This window comes from Colossoma macropomum, unplaced genomic scaffold (assembly GCF_904425465.1).
Source record: "Colossoma macropomum unplaced genomic scaffold, Colossoma_macropomum, whole genome shotgun sequence".
NCBI classification, from domain to species: Eukaryota; Metazoa; Chordata; class Actinopteri; order Characiformes; family Serrasalmidae; genus Colossoma; species Colossoma macropomum.
Window position 1 is genome coordinate 31,868,193 of NW_023494787.1, and position 18,992 is coordinate 31,887,184.

At 40.3% G+C, this 18,992-nt stretch overlaps 1 protein-coding gene across 1 annotated transcript; it reads right to left on the minus strand.

Moving 5' to 3' along the window:
• Positions 1-12,664: 12,664 nt before the first annotated feature.
• Positions 12,665-16,736, minus strand: evx1 (even-skipped homeobox 1). Its single transcript, XM_036565696.1, has 3 exons — positions 15,602-16,736; positions 14,450-14,685; positions 12,665-13,966 (listed from the first exon to the last, which is right to left on the minus strand). The coding sequence occupies exons 1-3, from the start codon at positions 16,086-16,088 to the stop codon at positions 13,421-13,423; spliced, it is 1,269 nt and encodes a 422-aa protein (XP_036421589.1). The 5' UTR covers positions 16,089-16,736; the 3' UTR covers positions 12,665-13,420.
• Positions 16,737-18,992: the final 2,256 nt, after the last annotated feature.

The following is an 18,992-nucleotide window of genomic DNA, read 5'->3' on the forward strand; positions in this document are numbered from 1 at the left end:
TGACATCTGATTTGATTAGCTACCCTGTCTTGGGCACTCAATATTTCAGAAAGAAGTTAAAAATTAAAAATAAACTTCTACTGTGTATTTCAGACGTATGGATCCTTTTGATGGCAGTGAAATTAAGCATTTGCTCCCCTACAGCCAGAAAAAGCACAACTTTTTAATCACCTTCTTTACACCCTTTAGACTTTCTGCAGTAACAACACAGCTTAGTACTTCAACATGAAAGCCTGGTTACATGTAAATGTGTTCTTGGTTGTGACATGACAAGAAGGATGGATTTTAGTTTCCATGTATAGATTTTCTGGACTGAGAAGTCAAAAATACATTTAGGAACTCATAACATTACAAATTTCTCATTACAAGTTTTTTTTTTAGTCATGAATTAATGAATGAGTGTGATATCTTTTCAACCACCTAGTTGTGATGGATGTCATAACTTCCTGTGTGTGTATTATTTCTGTTGAAAAAGACTAGGTTATATCCAGAGGTTTTAAAGAAGAACTCAAATTCACTTTCTGACATAAAACAAGGTTTGTTCATGCAGATATGTGCCCATACTGCTTTGATTAAGCTTCAAAGCTCAGCTGTATCAGTGGTCAAAAGTGCTTATACTGGCTGACCTCTTCGCTGGTGGGGGGAGTAGAATGACAGCATCCTTTCCCATGTCTAAGCAGTACATCAGGCAATTCTCACTCCAAAGGGAAATTAGAATTACAAAAGGTAAATAATGTGTATAGACAGAGGTACAGATGGTACCAATGTGTGACTGAGAATAGATTAGTGGGTCAGAAGCCAGAGTTGTTTCTATTCATGACCCAAGATTTTGAAAAAGATTCATGACATATAGTCTTAACTAACAGGCCTTTGATAGTGGACGTTATTAAGAAATGTCTGACAAAATCATACTTTGCACCTCTTTAACTCTGTGGAAATGGAAATGCATCACTAGGTCCCAGAGATGACCTCTCGTTCTATTACTCTTTCTCTCTCTCTCTCTGTCTATCTATCTACCTCTCTTTCTCTCACTCACATGCTCTTACATACCTTTGTGTACCTTGTGTATATTTTCAATAACCTTCATCAAAGACTAATACTACTTTTTGTAGGTGTAAAACCGAATGTGTAAAATTGTGTAAAATGTCATTATAGAATGGCTTGAAAGGATTGGAAGGATAATGTGTCCGTGCATCAGTATTCCAGTACATTTCAGCATAAAAGTAGGCCTCTACAGTTTATGTGTGTGCTGATAGTGCTTAGATTTTGTATTGTGTCTCTGATGCTAGTCTGGGAAAGGATGGGAAAAAGCTGGGCCTGGCATGGTTGCCATGCAGTTCGGCGGCATGGCCGCCATGCAGTAAAGCGTAATGCTGTAAAATAAAACGAGGTGTGGAGAGAGCTGGAGTGCACTGTAAAGCCATTGGCTGCCTCAACTATCATAAAACAATAACCCGCTCCCATAAAACAAAGTGCTTATTAAATTATTTTAAACAGTATTGCATGATTTGGGCTTGCTTCAACTGGGCCCAAGCTTCGGCTCAGCCTTTGGAGTAAATAAAGACTTTTGGGAAAGTAAAAAGCACAATTGTCAACAACATTAGCTCAGACCATCATGGTCATAGTTACGTCTAAGTGTGAGATCTTTATCAGAAAGCCATGTTTCCATCATCATCCATGTCACAAATACAATTAGTGACACTAGACCAAAGCGTCCCTTTCAATAGTAATTTACCTCCAAATAATAGACTATGTCATACATACTAACATTGCTGTAAGAATTGGTCAGAAATATATAAATTAGATTATTGTGTAGGCTTATTTCTCAGTGATCTACATTAATGAAGTTAATGTAGCTTTAATTGGAGCTTGATAATGTGGCTTTATTTACGCCAATATAGAGACCTAAAAACTTACCATTAAGTCTATATCCTATTGTTGGGTGTTCAGTGACCAGATGTGGGGATGGCTTTTTGTAAAGCTTTCGTATTGCAGTTAAATGAAATGATAAAGAATAATTCTTTTAATAAAAGAATTATTAATTCAATTGAACACCTGATGTACTGTGTACACAGAAGTACCAACATGTTGGGCATAATGGTTGCATATTGGTTGGTCAGTTGTTTATAATCAGGTGAATAGTAAAAACCTTACACGATTCTTAACTTTGACATGTGATTTAAGAAAAAAAAAGCTTTTTTAAAGGTTTTTAAAACACTCTTCACACCCACACCTCACATTTACAACAAAAATATCTTCAAAGAGCCATCAGTTGACAGGCTCTTTAGGAAAACAAAAGAGATATTCCTATGGCTTCCCTTTTTGCCCATTTTTAATGGAGTGTGTTGCTGAATTAGGCCAAATCTAAGTAATGAACTATCACCATATTACCCTAAACGTTAATTTAATAACAGTTGTTTTCTGCATAGACACAGCTACTCAAAGGTGTCACTGACATTATTACCCTTGAAAGAGACACTAACATTTACAGGAGCTGCTACCCAAACACACCTTAGCTGCCTTGCACATTTATTTCTCATGTGAATCTGAATTGCTAAGGGAGATATTTCTAATGACATTAGATATGAGACAATCTGCTAGCATAGGTAAAAAAGATTTGGGACTGGGAAAAAACTGGGATTAAAAAAGATTAAAGGATATAGAGAACATGGGATATCTAACTAAGAGCATAAATTTGCACTAGAACACCAAAACTAGATGTCTGAGATGTGGAGTACACACACAAAAGTTAATTAGTAAAGAAAATGATTCTATTTAGAACCATGAACACTCAAAGAACTATTTGCATGATTAAAGGGTTCTATATAGCACCAAAAACAGGGTTCTGCTATTGTTACAATGTTAAGCATATAACCATAGAAGAACCCTTTTGGTGCTATATAGAACCCTAGAACAAGGTTGTCTATAGAACCATCTATAGCACATTCTCCATCAATCTGAAGAACACTTTCATGATGCAAAGAGCCCTTTAATCATGCAAAGGGTTCTTTAAGTGTTCATGGTTCTCTATAAAACCATTTTCTTTGCTAAAGAACCTTTCAAGAACCACCTTTTTTAAAATATGTAAGGTTTTATGAAAAATGCAGTGAAAAACTCCTCAAACTATGTCTTCAACCATGGTGGAGGGTCATTGCAGGTTTTGGGACGTATAAACAATCTGGAGTTTTTTTGTTTGTTTTTGATTGAAGGCATCATGAATGCTGGTAATTACAAATAAATGTTAATACACATGCAATAACCTCTGGAAAATGTTTGCTGGGGAAGAGATTCCATCTATGTGATTGCATATGCAGGTTATGCACCTGCGAAATATTCATCAAACACAGAAGCTACTGATCAATAGACTGGTCACCTGAGAGCAAAGACCTCATCATGGTATTTGGGATTATTACATCGTGGGATGTAGAAAATACAACCAACTTCTGAGACTGAACTTTGGAGGGGTTTACAAGAGGCATGGGAAAATATCTTTTTTCTTTAAGAAACAGAACACAAGTCTCATGAACAGAATGGAACCTATGAACAGGCAAAGGTTGAGCACACAAAATACTAAAAAAAGTTGAGGCTTTGGTGCAATTTTAAGTTTAATATGTACATTTTATATACAACCCCATTTCCAAAAATTTGGGATGCTATGCAAAATGTAAATAAAAACAAAATTCAATGATGTGCAAATCATTTAAATCCTATTTTATTGACAATAGTACTAAGACAACATATCAAATGTTGAAACTGATAAATATTGTTGTTTTTTTGAAAAATATATGCCCATTTTGAATTTGATGCCAATATTTTACCATCTTGGCTGTAAATATGTCTCAGTATGTCCTAATGTTCTAGTATGGGCTAAAAAATATAAGAGCCTGTAAATAAAAACTGAGACTTACTTTGCCCTGCTTTAAGCTTTAGCTCAGCTATAGCTGCTTTTCTCGCATCTTCGGCAGGAAACCTTTCTTCAAAAGTGGAATAGTTTCTTGTAAAATGTCTCTCAAAGTTTGATTTTTTATGAGGCTGAAGTCAGCTTGTCATTTGCCAGCTTCTTGTTCAAATTTACCTGTTCCACCTTAAATGGTGCCTGAGGCACCAGAATGTAACCACTGCACCATTTAGGTTGAAACAAGAAGCTGGCACATGAGAGGCTGACTCCAGCTACGTGACTTTTTAGTGTTTGACGGTTTCTTGTTGTAGATTAATCGTATAAGGAAACCAGCTTGAGTGCTTCTAAGTGCAAAGTCCATTTGTCTCCAAATCATCGATGTTTGTCTTAAATCTTTCTCTTTGCCTTTTCTTTAGCTACTAGCGAGGCGAGAATGTTGTCTGCACCAGCAGTCTGCGTGCCAACCTTCAGGGTTAAAGGTTGGTGAACTAGCAGATATGAGCTACATTACCTTCAGCGTTTAAAACAGTGTTAGAACCATCAGCAGAGCTTTATTGTACTGCAAAGCATGGTAATTTATATTTTTACCTAAACATCTAGTTCTGCGCTGGAGCTGCAGCAAGCAGTAAAAGAGCTGCATGCGGCTCCGGAGGCGTGTTGCCGAGCCCTGCACTAGCACATACATTATGGTAGCAATGCCTACTTACATAATACCTACAAGATAATTAAAGTAATCGTAAGGATTTGATAAAGATATTAAATCATTATGTACTCATCTCCTCAAGTTATTTAAGAGTTCTTTAGTAATGATGACAACATAAATAAACCATGTGACCATGTGAACGTTCATCTTTGAGAGAGATGAGAAAACCAATTTCCACACTTTGCATCAGATCTGAAAAAATCCACAGGTATTTCTGTCCATCCTTCCACTGTGAGAAGACAACTCAGCACTATGGGTCTGAAATGATGTGTGAAGAGGCTGTTATTGATAAGAAAATAGCCAAAAAAGAAAAAAAAATCTGCAAATTAAACAAAGAAGCTGCTGTTGTTCTCAGAACAATGCACTGGGCACTCCAGTGTCCAGACCTAAACATCGCTAAATGTGTTTGGGATAACCAAAAAAGTTGGGACGCTGTGCAAAATGTAAATAAAAACAGAACTCAATGATGTGCATATCAGTTAAACCCTATATTTCATTGAAAATAGTGCAAAGACAACAAATCAAATGTTGAAACTGAGAAATTTTATTGTTTTTTTGAAAAATTTATACCCATTTTGAATTAAATGCCAACAACACATTGCAAAAAAGTTGGGATGGGGACATGTTTACCTCTGTGTTTCATCACCTCTTCTTTTAACAAACACTGTAACCATTTGGGAACTGAGGAGACCAATTGCTGTAGTTTTGAAAGTGAAATGTTTTCCTATTTTTGCTGAATATCGGATTTCAGCTGCTCAACAGTTCGGGGTCTCCTTTGTTATATTTTTCATTTCATTATGTGCCAAATGTTAGCAGTGGTGACAGGTCTGGACTGCAGGCAGGTCAGTTTAGCGCCCGGACTCTTTTAATATGGAGCCATGCTGTTGTAATACATGCAGAATGTGGTTTGTCATTGTCTTATATATGTATATATTGTTCAGCATTAATGGTGCCTTCACAGATGTGCCAGTCACCCATGCCATGTGCACTAACGCACCCCTATACCTGTACTGTTTTCACAGACAGTATTTTTCAGAAGTGTTTCTGAGCCCATGCAGTGATTTGCACTATGGAATCATGTCTGTTTTTAATGCTGTGCCACCTGAAGGCCCAAAGGTCATGGCCAGCAAATACTGTTTTTTGGCCTTGTCCCTTACATACAGAGATTTCTCCAGATTCTCTAAATCTTTTAATGTTATTATGTACCATAGATGATAAAAAGCAAAAGTTTTTTGCTATCTTACATTAAGAACCGTTATTCTTAAATTGTTGCACTATTTGATTGTGCAGTCTTTCACAGAGTACCCCTCTTTATCTTTACTTCTGAAAGACTCAGCCTCTCTGGGATGCTTTTTTATACCCTTATCATGTTATTGACCTGTTGCCAACTAACCACCAGGTGTTTTTTAAGCATTACACAACTTTACCAGTCTTTTGTTGCCCCGTCCCAACTTTTTTGGAATTCAAATTCAAAATGGGCATATATTTTTCAAAAAACAACAAAATTTATCAGTTTCAACATTTGATATGTTGTCTTTGAAGCATTTTCAATGAAATATAGGGTTTAAGTCATTTGCACATCATTGCATTTTGTTTTTATTTACATTTTTCACAGCGTCCCAACTTTTTTGAAAATGGGGTTGTACTTTGATTGTGAAAAGCAAAAAAATACAACAACTGATAAGACTGAACTATAAAGGTGTGGAAAAATATCCCTGCAGATTTCTTTGAAAAACTGGAAGCAAGTCTCCGAAAACAATGGAAGCTGCAATAAGGGGCAAAAAGTGGGCACACTAAATCTTGAAAAATTCATATTATATTTAGTTGTTAAGGCTTCTGTGTAATACATTTCTGCCTTTTTCATGATGCTGAAAAATGAATTACTTGTACTTTATGGTTGTTTCAACTGGACATTAAGTGAACAAAGGGTGATCTCTGACTTTTTGTGAACTCTAACCCAAATCAATTTGAAAAATGTTCCACATTACACCAAAAAGGGTTCTGCAGTTGTTATAGTCATAGTCATACAACATTTTGGTACTATATAGAGTCCTTTTTTAGTGTATTTCATTTTTTTTGTAACTACAATATCTGAGATTAAGCTTAGTTTAGCTGATAATGTGAGCACAAATTAAACACATTTTGAAATGCAATAATCAAGATCAATGGAGGAAAATACAATGCTAAAGAGTGGGCTAGGTAAATTAATGAAACATTAGCATTGTTGTGGGCATTAGAAAGAGAGAGACATAGAGAAAGAGAGAAAGAGAAATTCTCTACCTCAACACTCTGCATCATCCACTACCACAGTAATCTCCCTGATGATCACCAGAACTCCAGGACTGATATCTTCCCTTTATGCAAAAATAGACATTCATTTTGTAACATTGAAGAATATCTCTTCCATATCATATTTTCATATTGCTTCTGGTTGACAGTTATGCTGAGAGGCTGACAAATAGGTATATTTTGATGGATATTATGTTGGATAGGCAGTACTTTAGCATTTTTGGGCCTTTTTTAAAAGATGCATATTTCCAGCATGGAATGGGGATGGAGCTCATAGAAAACCTCTGCTGAATGGACAAAGACCAAATACCATTACATCTACACTAACTTCCTGTCTTTCTCTTCAATAAAAGCTTTTACCAGATCAAACTTTTACCAGATCAGTCTGCAGACAGTGTAAATATTTATGTCAGAGCATGTTCTCCTCATTGTTCTCCTCATATATATATATATATATATATATATATATATATATACAGTGGTGTGAAAAAGTGTTTGCCCCCTTCCTGATTTCTTATTCTTTTGCATGTTTGTCACACTTAAATGTTTCAGATCACCAAACAAATTTAAATATTAGACAAAGATAACACAAGTAAACACAAAATGCAGTTTATAAATGAAGATCTTTATTATTAAGGGAAAAGGAAATCCAAACCTACAGAATCTCAATCAGATTCAGGTCAGGACCTTGACTAGGCCACTCCAAAGTCTTAATTTTGTTTTTCTTAAGCCATTCAGAGGTGGACTTGCTGGTGTATTTTGGATCATTGTCCTGCTGCAGAACCCAAGTGCGCTTCAGCTTGAGGTCACGAACAGATGGCCGGACAAAAATCCTTCAGGATTTTTTGGTAGACAGCAGAATTCATGGTTCCATTTACCACGGCAAGTCTTCCAGCTCCTGAAGCAGTAAAACAGTCCCAGACCATCACACTACCACCACCATATTTTACTGTTAGTATGATGTTCCTTTTCCGAAATGCTGTGTTACTTCTACGCCAGATGTAATGGGACATACACCTTCCAAAAAGTTCAACTTTTGTCTTGTCAGTCCACAGAGTATTTCTCCCAAAAGTCTTGGGGATCATCAAGATGTTTTCTGGCAAAACTGAAACGAGCCTTTATGTTCTTTTTGCTCAGCCGTGGTTTTCGTCTTGGAACTCTGCCATGCAGGCCATTTTTGCCCAGGGGCGGGCGCCTGTAGGTTTGGATTTCTTTTTCCCTTAATAATAAAGACCTTCATTTATAAACTGCATTTTGTGTTTACTTGTGTTATCTTTGTCTAATATTTAAATTTGTTTGGTGATCTGAAACATTTAAGTGTGACAAACATGCAAAAGAATAAGAAATCAAGAAGGGACACTTTTTCACACCACTGTGTATATATATATATATATATTCATAAATATACGTTCTAACATCTCTAAAAGTTACATTATAGAAAGTTATAAAGTTATTACACAAAATGGGTACAAATACACTGCCTGATGTCAGAGATGTTTTAGGATAGTTTTGAGATAAGGTTTTGGCCTAAAACATATTTTTAAACTTCATTCATGTTGAAGAGGTTTATGCAGGGTGATATAAGGCAAAATAGTTTTTTGTTTGTTTGTTAGGTTTTTTTTCTACTTTACCATTGCCATATTTGTGATGTGAACATTGTGACCTCTGGTTCTTTTCATCACCACTGTAAAAAATCCAAGTCAGTAAGTTTCTCTACAAGGCATTATTTCACTTCAAACCATTCAGAATGATTTTGTTTACGTATCAGCGTTTGAATTATGCAGAAGTTTTGGAAAACTGGTGAAATTCTCCTTTACGTACTGGCAATAAACACAAATATGCTCAGTGCATATCAGAATATTGTGATGTAATATATTGCGATAACATATAGTCATATTGAGCCTCCTTACTTAGAATAAGTGTTTGTGTATATCGTCCCTGAAATTACACACAATAAACTAAACTAAAACTCCTGTAATGGACCGAGTGACTAAGCCAGGATGGGATGAATCTAGAATAAAGATACTTGCTTCAGCTACATCAAAACAAGTCTTACAAAGCGTTTTTTAAAAAGCGTTTTTTTAAGGGTTCTTTAGCAAAGGCAATGGTCATATAGAGAACTGTGAAAACTCAAACCAATGAATAGCAGAAATCGTTCTTTGCATGGTGAAGCAATTGGAAAACCTGTTGTATATGAACTTTTAAAAATGGTTCTGCTATTGTTACAAGCTACTGAACCTTTTTTGGTATTGTACAGAACTCTATTTGATAAGAGTGTAGGCTGCACTCAAAGCCACATACTACTACTATTACATTACTAGTACATACTACATATACAGTACTAATGAATGTAGTACTAACAATGGTAGACCACTTTGACTCATGGTTTTAAATATGGACACAGCCTCTCTCTTTGTTTCAGAAACCAGATGATTTCACAGCCAGCTCTCAGACAGACACAGGAGGAACTAGATCTGGATAAAAACACTGTAGCAGCCAATCAGAGGAAAAGCAAATGAAGCTTAGACTAACATGCCAGGCAGGTCTACGCCTCTAAACCAATCTGCAACCTGCTCGTTCTTTGAATACATTATTCGGGACGTTTTATCTAACGGCGTGGCTGTCGGTGCTTTGTTTCTCCAGCTTGGACGGGCTGTTGTCTCCGGCGCCCCATAAATAACGCTGATAGACTCTATTGGAATATGACTTTGCACCCACCGTCCAATTGATTTAAGGTGACCTCTGCTTTCTCAACGCTATTGAAGGCCTATTTAACCAGATGAAGGCTCAGATTGTCCCGCGCGCCTGCGCATTAATTTCCCATTCATCATCATTAGGAAGCGAGCGGTCCGTTCACGCCTCGCGCGGCCCGCCGTAAATTAGAACGTAAACAGGCTTTTAAACGGCGCTTACCGGACAGCTGCACGGTACCGCCCCAGCGCCCGCCTCGCCGGCAGTCCAAAGAGAGGCTCATTTTCTCTGTGAAGCTCAGTCCAGAGCTGATGACACTTTTTTAATGGCGCCTAACAGTTGTCAGAGGCTTAACCACTCTTGTGTGGCGTTGTTGTTAGTGTAGTTAAACCGTTATGGGCAGACTGTGGTCTTTGGCCAGTTGCTTACTGAATGTAAATGTGTGGCGGTCCATGAGTGGCTGACACAACACTTGGTGTAATTCTCCATCCCTCACGTAGGTCTACAGACCACTCTGTTATCATGTTTTCGAGATCTCATTTTGTTGTAACATATAATTCTATAATAATATTTCGATTTTGAAAACTATACTTTAAGACGACAGATCAGCCAGTGAAGCGGTTGTATCGACTGCGTCTTTTTAATCAAGCCCACGGTATTTATCATACTCCTTCCTCGTTTTTATTATTCATTGTAATTTTTTATTTTTACTCTCTGGCTATTTTCCTCCCCTGCCCGTCGCTGTAATCCGGCTAAACGTAATAGAGCATAAATCTGCTTCCCACTTTCAGCTCCAGCCCGTCCGCTTAAATGGCGCATTATTCCAAACATATGCATTTTAATCAGCTCGGTCACACTTACAAGCAGCGCGCTTAATAAGAGCATCAATCACGGCCGGGGCTCGCGGGGGTCACGTGCTCAAATGCGAGCGAGGACTTCATTTGCTGACGGCCGTTCAGAAACTAGGAGAAGCGCCAATTAACGGAGGCAAAGACAAAACACAGGTGCCCCAGTACAGGCGTGATTAAAATGGAGATGCACACAGGAGCTTTAATGCAGGAGAACAGCACCATGAGCTTTTTATACGCACATCAAATCGAATTTTTGACCAAACGTTTACCCAATGTACACTGTCCTGTTACTGCCTTGGTTGTTTATTGTGTTACTGTCTTGGTTATTGATTGTGTTACTGTCTGAGGTATATATTGTGTTACTGTCTTGGTAATTTATTGTAATACTGTCTTGGATATTGATTGTGTTACTTTCTTGGTTATTTGTTGTGTTACTGTCTGTGATGTTCATTGTGATATTATGATATATTTTTTTCAGTTAATCTCTGAAGGCTGATGTCCAGCGGTATGTCTCAATCTACCCCCCGCTGTATCTAATTTTGTCTGTTAAAGCTTTACATGGTGAACGCCTTCCCGCGGATGCAGCGCGGTCCGGCCGGGCTTCGATCTGCCGCGCGCCCCTCAATTACTCCAAATGCAGCCAATTAACGCGCGCGCCGGAATCATCGATCTCTCGCAGTTCCAGCGCGTCCGCGAGACGCGTCTCATTCCGCCCTCTCTATTACCATGAGAAAATACAGCGCCGTTAAAGGCGAGCGGGGAATACTTAAGAGCAAAAAACAAAAAACAAAACCACTACGAGATTAGAGAGCGCGAGAGATTCAGGTTAGTCTCGCAATCAGCGCTGGTATTAAAGGAAGTTTAGAAAAACGTTGAGACTGCGTCAGATCCGATTATTAATTATGAGTGAATTTACAGGAACATTAGTGTTCAAGTATGAACATGAAATTCTTTAGTGTAGGAAGTTCACGACTTCTATGTTGTTTTTTTTTTTCATCCTGTCTTGTCTTCATTTTCATGTACGAATTACCAATTCACCTGCACAGGTACATTTACAGTGATGAATTAACACTGATCGTTTTCTTTGTGTTCGGCTGGATTGATTCAGCTCTGGAGATGATGATGCTGTGTGTAACACCTATTTGGCGTTAAATAAATGTTAAATATGTGATGAAATCAAATAACGTATTTATTTTCTTCTTAAAATGTCGTTTAAATAATTCGGTAATTATTCAGTAAAATACACATATGTATAAGAGGCGTTTAAATGTCTTGATCTTATCAGCCAGTATTTTAGACTAGTTCCAATCAGTAAGTGTTTTAAATCAGTAGGCTAATTTTCATGCCTTTGAATGAATTTCAACACATTCAGCATTTTTCGTTTAAAATACACTTTTATTATGAAATTCAATGCACTCAGAACATTACACCAAGATATTTCCCAAAGCTAATCTCTGCCTGCTCATCTGGCTATAACTACAATTTCCCCCACAAATAAGAACATATATATTTTGATATAAAGCGAGCAAAGGCTGAGGCTGAATGGGGAAATAAAAATAAAACAATAAAAAATAAAAAACAGAAAGATGCTAGCAGGAAAAAACAGACATGTTCAGTACATAAGGCTGCTTTTCTCTGCCAGTGCTATTTTCCGCGAACGTTTGTTTCTCTCGTGCGTTTGGAGCCTTTCTCTCTGAGAAAGACAGAGGATGAAAGAGAGAGAGAGAGAGAGAGAGAGAGAGAGAGAGAGAGAGAGAGAAGGTGCAGGATGGAGGTGGAAGTGTTCACTAGACAAGGAGAGGAAAGAACGGGAGAGGAGACGGGCAGCTCCCAGTCTGGTGCACGTGACCGACCCACGGATCTCTCGTGCGTCTCGTGCCCGTCAAGCCTCTCGCGCTGCTTCTTTAATCCGCTCCCTGGGCGCCTCGTTACCGGCCTGCCTGACCAAGCCGAGCATTAGCATTAATTCTGAATTCAAGAGGAAGAATTCTCTCTTCCGAACACATCACTCCTTAATTTCCCTCGCACGTGCATATCCCGGCCCCGCTGTACCGGGACCGCGCGCTGGCGGCGGTGGAAGCCTAATGAGCTACTCGTACCCGGTTAACAAATCCCCCTGTTAGAAGAAAAAAAACATAATTTTGTTGGACCAAAGGAAAACGTATGTGGGTCAATTTGGACGTGTGAGTGTGTGAGTGTGTGAGTGTGTGTGTGTGTGGGGCGGGAGATAAATTATGATAAAGGTTTATCCTTCACTCATTCCAGTGTTCGGCAGCATGTTCAATCCCTCATCTACTGGACCTTATTTGCATTAGACCTACACTATTTGCCCATACGTACACAGGCACCCTGAATCAGCCATTTTAAGGAGCACCCATTGCTTATAGAGCACTGCAAATTTACACTCGGGAGCAGCCAACCATAAGCCTAAGGTCGCTATGCCCAATGCCAGGCGTCTGCTAGAGGGGTAAAAAGCCCCCCAGCACTGGCCTGTGGAGCAGTGGAACTGCGTTCTCTCGAGTGATGGAGCTCCACTCAATACGTTTTCAATGAGTTAGAGTAGTCCAGGACTAATCATCCAACAACTGACCTCACTAATGTTCTTGTGGCTGAATGCAATCAAATCCTCACAGCAATGTTCCAACATCAAGCTTCCCAGAAGAGTAAAGGCTGTTATCGCAGTAAAGGGGAATAAACTCCCTTTTAATTGTTGCAATGAAATGCTGGATGAGAGGGTGTCTACAAACTTTTGGACATAGTAGTGTGGCGTTTTTTTCTAATACGTTTCTGCGTATCTACTCTATGACGTTGCTGTTTGTCTTGTCGTTGTTACAGTTCGCTCCTGTGCGAAGTCTGGCTGGTGGGGGGAGGGGGGAACAGGGCATTTTTGCATAGCAGGCCGCTGGCGGAGAGTTCGGGTCGTGTTTCATGCGGGTTGCCTGTTCGCGTCGTCCGTAGGATGACCAAGTCCGCGTAGCTCTCGGCTTTTTATCTGGTCAGCTGCACCTCCTCCCTCTGGTCCAGCCCAACAGAAGTGGGCTTGCTGAGCACGGCCGGCGTAAAGGTGAGGAAGCCCTCGGCTCTGGAGAAGTCCGCGCTCGCTGACCTGGGCTGCGGCGGGGGTGGAGGTGGCGGAGGAGGCGGAGCTCCGCTCGTTTGGCACGCGAGGCACGAGCACGGACTGCCGCCGGGGCCCAGCGGGTGCGTCGCGCCCGCGTACAGCGATGGGTGCCGGAAGGCGCACAGCAGCTCGGGTCGCGGGTACGGGTGGTGCGAAGAGAGCACGCGCAGGCCGTCCAGCGAGCGCGCTGCTGCGTGCCCCGCGATTAACGGAGCGCCTCCTGCCGACGGCGCGCCGCCCAGCGGCGGGTAGTAAGGCAGGGGCAGGTGCGACGGGAATGGATACGGGAGGCCGCCCGCCGTGGCCGCCGCGTGGCTCAGCATGTACGTGTAGAAGGCGGGGTCGGCCGGGTGAGGCCACGTCATGGCCAGCCGCTGCCGCTTATCCTTCATGCGCCGGTTCTGGAACCAAACCTGGAATTAAAAATACGTACATTTTAAAAAGACTTAAACAGCATTTAGTTTATAATGCATGTATTCGGAGTGTTTGAATTCTGAGGGAAAAAATTGGATGCATTTCTAAAAATCGAGGGTTCCACCTTTGACCTCCTAAAGAACCTTCAATTGAGTAGTTGAGCTGTTTAAGGAATCATCAGTTGAAGGTTCTTTAGGTACCCAAAAATGATTCTTCTATAGAATCGCTCCAAAGACCTTTTTATAAAGGTATATATGTGGTCTAGCCAAGCTATGTGCTAAACGTGTTCATAAAAAGTCATTATTAGAGCACAGGTGTAACTAGATAATTATTACGATGTTATATAATATTATTATTCGAATGTTCATATTATGCTCAATCGCAGGCTTTGCTTTATGGACACTGTATAAAATACATATTCTCCCTTGCTTAAAGTTATTATACCTATTCTCTCTACTCTGAATTAAAGGCTTTTGCTGTACCTTGATGGTCGTTTCTGGCAGATTTAAAGCGGCCGCCAGTTCACACCGGCGCGGCCGGGACACGTAGTTTTCCCGGTAAAACTCCTTTTCTAGTCTGGCGATCTGCTCCCTCGTAAAGGCGGTCCGGTATCGCCGCATCTGGTCAGGCCCGTAGGAGAGGGCACTGGGGCTCGAGCTCAGCTTCCCGCTGTCCGCGCCTGTCTCCTTCCCGAGGCCCTGAGACTCCTTATCACATCCTGGAGGAATGAATCACACACAGCTTCAGGCCCTCTGACAGCGTGACAGCTGCACTGTATACACTCAGGCTACATGTCATGTTTGGTTTTTGTTGAAGTGTAAATGAGATCTTTCATTAAGACAGCAAAGAATTAATGATAGGAGATGAATACATTCAACTACATTGTCAGCATCGATCGTCGATCTGATTAGCAAATAAACAAACCTTTTCGTTATATTATTTAATTTCTTGTGGTAAATCATTAATAATATTATTATTATCTTTGAGACAATATAACCGGATAGCAGCATACAGACATGTAAATGGCAAATGAATGAAGAAAATAAATAAATAAATAAATAACAATCTTTTACTATCTCATCTATAATTTTCTGTACTTTCGATAATAATGACAGCCCAATTACAACCCCACATAATTCCTACACAGTCTACTAAGAGATAAACAACATTTCTTTGATCTTCATTCAGTATGTTGGTATTAATACTGTTCGTCTAGCAGATTTTCTTGCTTTAGCTGCGGAACTCCGACACTGACAGCAGGGTCACTGTGGGCCACTGTATTCCCACTCACACTCTATGTTTAAGTGCCATTGTGGGCTGAATTGTCCTTTAAGTTTACAAGAACAAACTTGTCGTCTAAATTTAAGAGAATTAAATGTTTGTAACTGCTGTTTGCAAAACAACATCTAGCTTAAAGCTGATGTGACGGAGCTACACTCCACACAAACACACACTGTGGTCTGCTAAACGGACTCATTAACTCGAAACGCAGCAGTCGAACTCCCTGTCAGCAGCACACACCGCGTGTGGCACTGCTTGTTGTTTAGTCATGTTTCTTAACCGCGCCGTTCACTCTCCCGAAACAATGCTTTGCAGTGCTATGCGTAGTTCGCCGTGTCAGGCTCGGTCTTTACCTTGTCCAGCGGGGTAGTCCATGCTCTCTGGGGTGCAGCTGACATCTATCTCCTCGTAGAAGTCGGACTCCGCGTCCGAGCCGCTGCCTTCTTTGTTGGGCAGGTCGGAGAGCTCTCTGTCCGGCACACACGGCTTGCCGGCCCCCCTCGTATCCCCGCACGTGCTGCTCCGCGAGTGAGGAAACGTGCCTGGGCTTCGGCAGTCCCGGCGAGCCAGCTTGTCCCGATGCTCGCCAGCGGAGTCGGACACATCGGAGTCCTTGGCCGCTGCCGGCGCGTCCTTCCTGCTCTCCATGACGGATGCGCGCGGTGTGCGCGGGGCGCCGGGTGGCGTGCAGCTAGCGGGGAGGGGGCGGGGGCCGCTGGCGGAGGGGGACGCGCACGGAGAGGCGGTCGTGTTGTGGAGAGTGCGCCGCTCGCTCTGGGACGAAACTCCGTGGCCCCCTCTGTGCTCACGAGCCGTCAGTCTTAATAGGGCGGGCGTCATAATGGAGGGCTCGGTGACGCCACGCGGCGACTCGAAAGGAATAAACAGGCGAGCGTGAAAGAGATGGGGTGAATCAAAGGCTACGCCAAAAAAAAACTACGTATAATAGCACACGAGCGTATGACACCTCTAGAGACTCTAGAGAAATGAGAAGGCTGAGGAAGCCAACATACAGCACTAATCAAAAGCACCACTGTTAGTTGGCCAATTACAAGACATTTTTACAGAAAACGCTCACATATTAATTAAAAAACACTTGATATTTGCCTATATTTACATAGTGCTGCTCATTCGCCCTGCCACTGTTCTCCACGGAGAGAATTCATAGCAAGACATTCATCACAACACTGTCTTTGAAGGTACACTGTCAGAAAAAAGATATTTTGCAGGTACACTTTTCATTCATCAGGGTACAAACAATGTGAATGAACCCTCAAAGGTACAACAGTGGTTTTAAGATTCAATTGTGTACCTTAAATGATTTTTTCTCAGGGAAACGTACGTATTCATGCCTTTTTATGAACTAATGTTTCAAAACAAAACAGTAAAATAAAACGACTGGAGTCAAGAAATGATGTGTGGAGTCAATATAACTTAAAAAAATATAAGTGCAATGAAATATAGTTGCTATGTTCCCAATCTAAATGTACTGAAGACCCACCCTTGAGCGTACCACTCCAGTGACAGTCTAGAACCTTTTTTCTGAGAGTGTGTAGGTTCGTTGAGGAGATTATTTTATGGCATGCAAGTCGTCACGTCTGAAATGTTGAAGTAATCTGCCTCTGAAATGGAGGTTAATAACAAAAAGCAAAGCTAAAATCTATTAAACAAATAGCTGTCCGTTGTTACAGTAGGTAAGTCAATATGTTGGTGCCTGGAATAAGAAACTACAGTATGACAGTATACAGTATGTGGCTTACTGTGTAGTAATAATAATGCAGTATGTAATCATTCACCAAGAGCATAACCTTTAAAAAGTTATGAAAAGAACCATGACAGCTCAAAGAACTATGTGAGTGCTGAAATGTTTTTTTGCATTGTTCAATGGTTCTTCTCCATGATAGACAACCTGTAATGTGTATTTTACATAGCAACAAAAAGGATTATTATTATGTAGTCAAAGAACATTTCTTTAGTACTACAAAACACAGAAGTGCAGAAGGAGTGCAGAAAGTAGGTGGTTTTACACCTGTTCAGGTTTGAGTGTTGATGTATTTGTCGCCCATTGTATAGAAATGCACACAAAGGCAGTTACTCATCAGCTAGACTTTTTTGGTAAGGTTCGGGTAAAATGGTATAATTGGACTAGTTTGTAATAATTCTGAGAGGTGACGCAGGCATAATGTGCAATAACGAGGAAATCCGAGACTTGAATAATGTGATAGAACCTGGATCAGTTCAAGCCCTATCCATTATCGCCCTGTCTCCACCGCGCAGAGCCGGGGACGGGCTTAATGGCAGCCCAGGAATACATTAGCACATGTTCCTCTCGGATCAACACAGGGAGCGCGCGCTGGAGGACGTCAAAGCGAGCGAGAATATTCAAGAAGATGAGGAGCGCTGTCTGTCCGGCGGAATTTGAAGTGAACACTCCATATTTTCATCTCTCAGCGCGCCATCTTCGTCACGCTCTTGCGCCTCTCTCTCTCTCTCCCTCTCTCTCTCTCTCTCTCTCTCTCTCTCTCTCTCCATATCTCTCTCACTCTCCATTCCTCCTCATTCGTTCTTCCAAAGCGGTGTCAAGTAAAGTGCAGAAAGGTCAAGTCCTTCTGGCCGGTAGTCAGAATAACAGACTATTTGACATTTAATTGGATTTGTTTAAGCCAGGCTAACAACGCCGCTCTCGGGGTTTATACTGGGTTAAGCTGTCCTTTCTCATTAAGCAGCCGGAAAATGAACAACTCTTTCAATTTTCACTGAAAGCCTTTTATTACAAATAGTGGAACTACACTCCTACAGGCTACAATTGTTCTGTTTTAATTTGCCAGCAAATTAAACATTAGAGACAGTCAGAAATGCCTCTGAGTATGAAAAATGCGAGATATTGGCCTAATTATGCTGGTAATTGTATAATATCCTATATGTCTGTCTTTGCAGATAGGGATGTAACGATACACTAAGCTCACGGTTTGATTCATGATATTGAGTTCACGATTCAATTATCTCAGGATACTTAAGCTAATGTACATGCTAAAGTGAGTCATTGATTAATGAGGATTATTGGTGTTCAAGCAGTACAATTACATTCAATGCCATAATTTATATTGCTATTTATTGGCAAATTTTGCATTGTCATCTCACAATATTGTGATGCACTGCTGTACCCCAACCAGCAATATATTATGGTAATAACGCTTAATTTACTACCTGAAGTTTCTGTGTAAATAGTCTTCTTAGCATGTTTAACCAGAATCTAACCAATGAGCTGCTTTACTACACTCTTAAAAATGGTCCTTCAAGGGTTCTTCAGTAAAAGAAAAAGGCTCTATTTAGAAGCCTAAATCCTCAAAGACCTCTTTGCATGATAAAAGGTTTTTAGCATGGTGAAATGGTTCTTGATGGAGAATGTGTTATACATGGTTCTGTATAGAACCTTTTTGAAAAGAGCACCAAAAAGGGTTCTTCTATTGTTATGATGTCAAGCTTGTAACAATAGCATAATCCTTTTTGGCGCTATATAGAATCATTTTCAAAAATGTTCTACATAGAACTTTTTTTTTTTTTTGATAAAGAACCCTTGAGGAACATCTTTCCAAAGTTTGTAGGCAAGACAAAAGGTCTTCATTACATAAAATAGTACAAGAGGACTTTCTTTATTTTTAACAAGTAGAATTCCGTTTCTGTATACAACAACAGAAAAGTGTTTTGAAGACAAATCCTAAAAGGAAGTTGTAGATTCTTTAC

What these genes read in the sequence shown, in the direction of transcription:
- evx1 (XM_036565696.1), bottom strand. Translation starts at nt 16,088, where the DNA reads ATGACGCCCGCCCTATTAAGACTGACGGCTCGTGAGCACAGAGGGGGC. An exon ending in GGACTACCCCGCTGGACAAG is followed by an intron (nt 14,686 to 15,601) that starts GTAAAGACCGAG and finishes TCATTCCTCCAG; the next exon opens with GATGTGATAAGGAGTCTCAG. An exon ending in TGCCAGAAACGACCATCAAG is followed by an intron (nt 13,967 to 14,449) that starts GTACAGCAAAAG and finishes TTTTAATTCCAG; the next exon opens with GTTTGGTTCCAGAACCGGCG.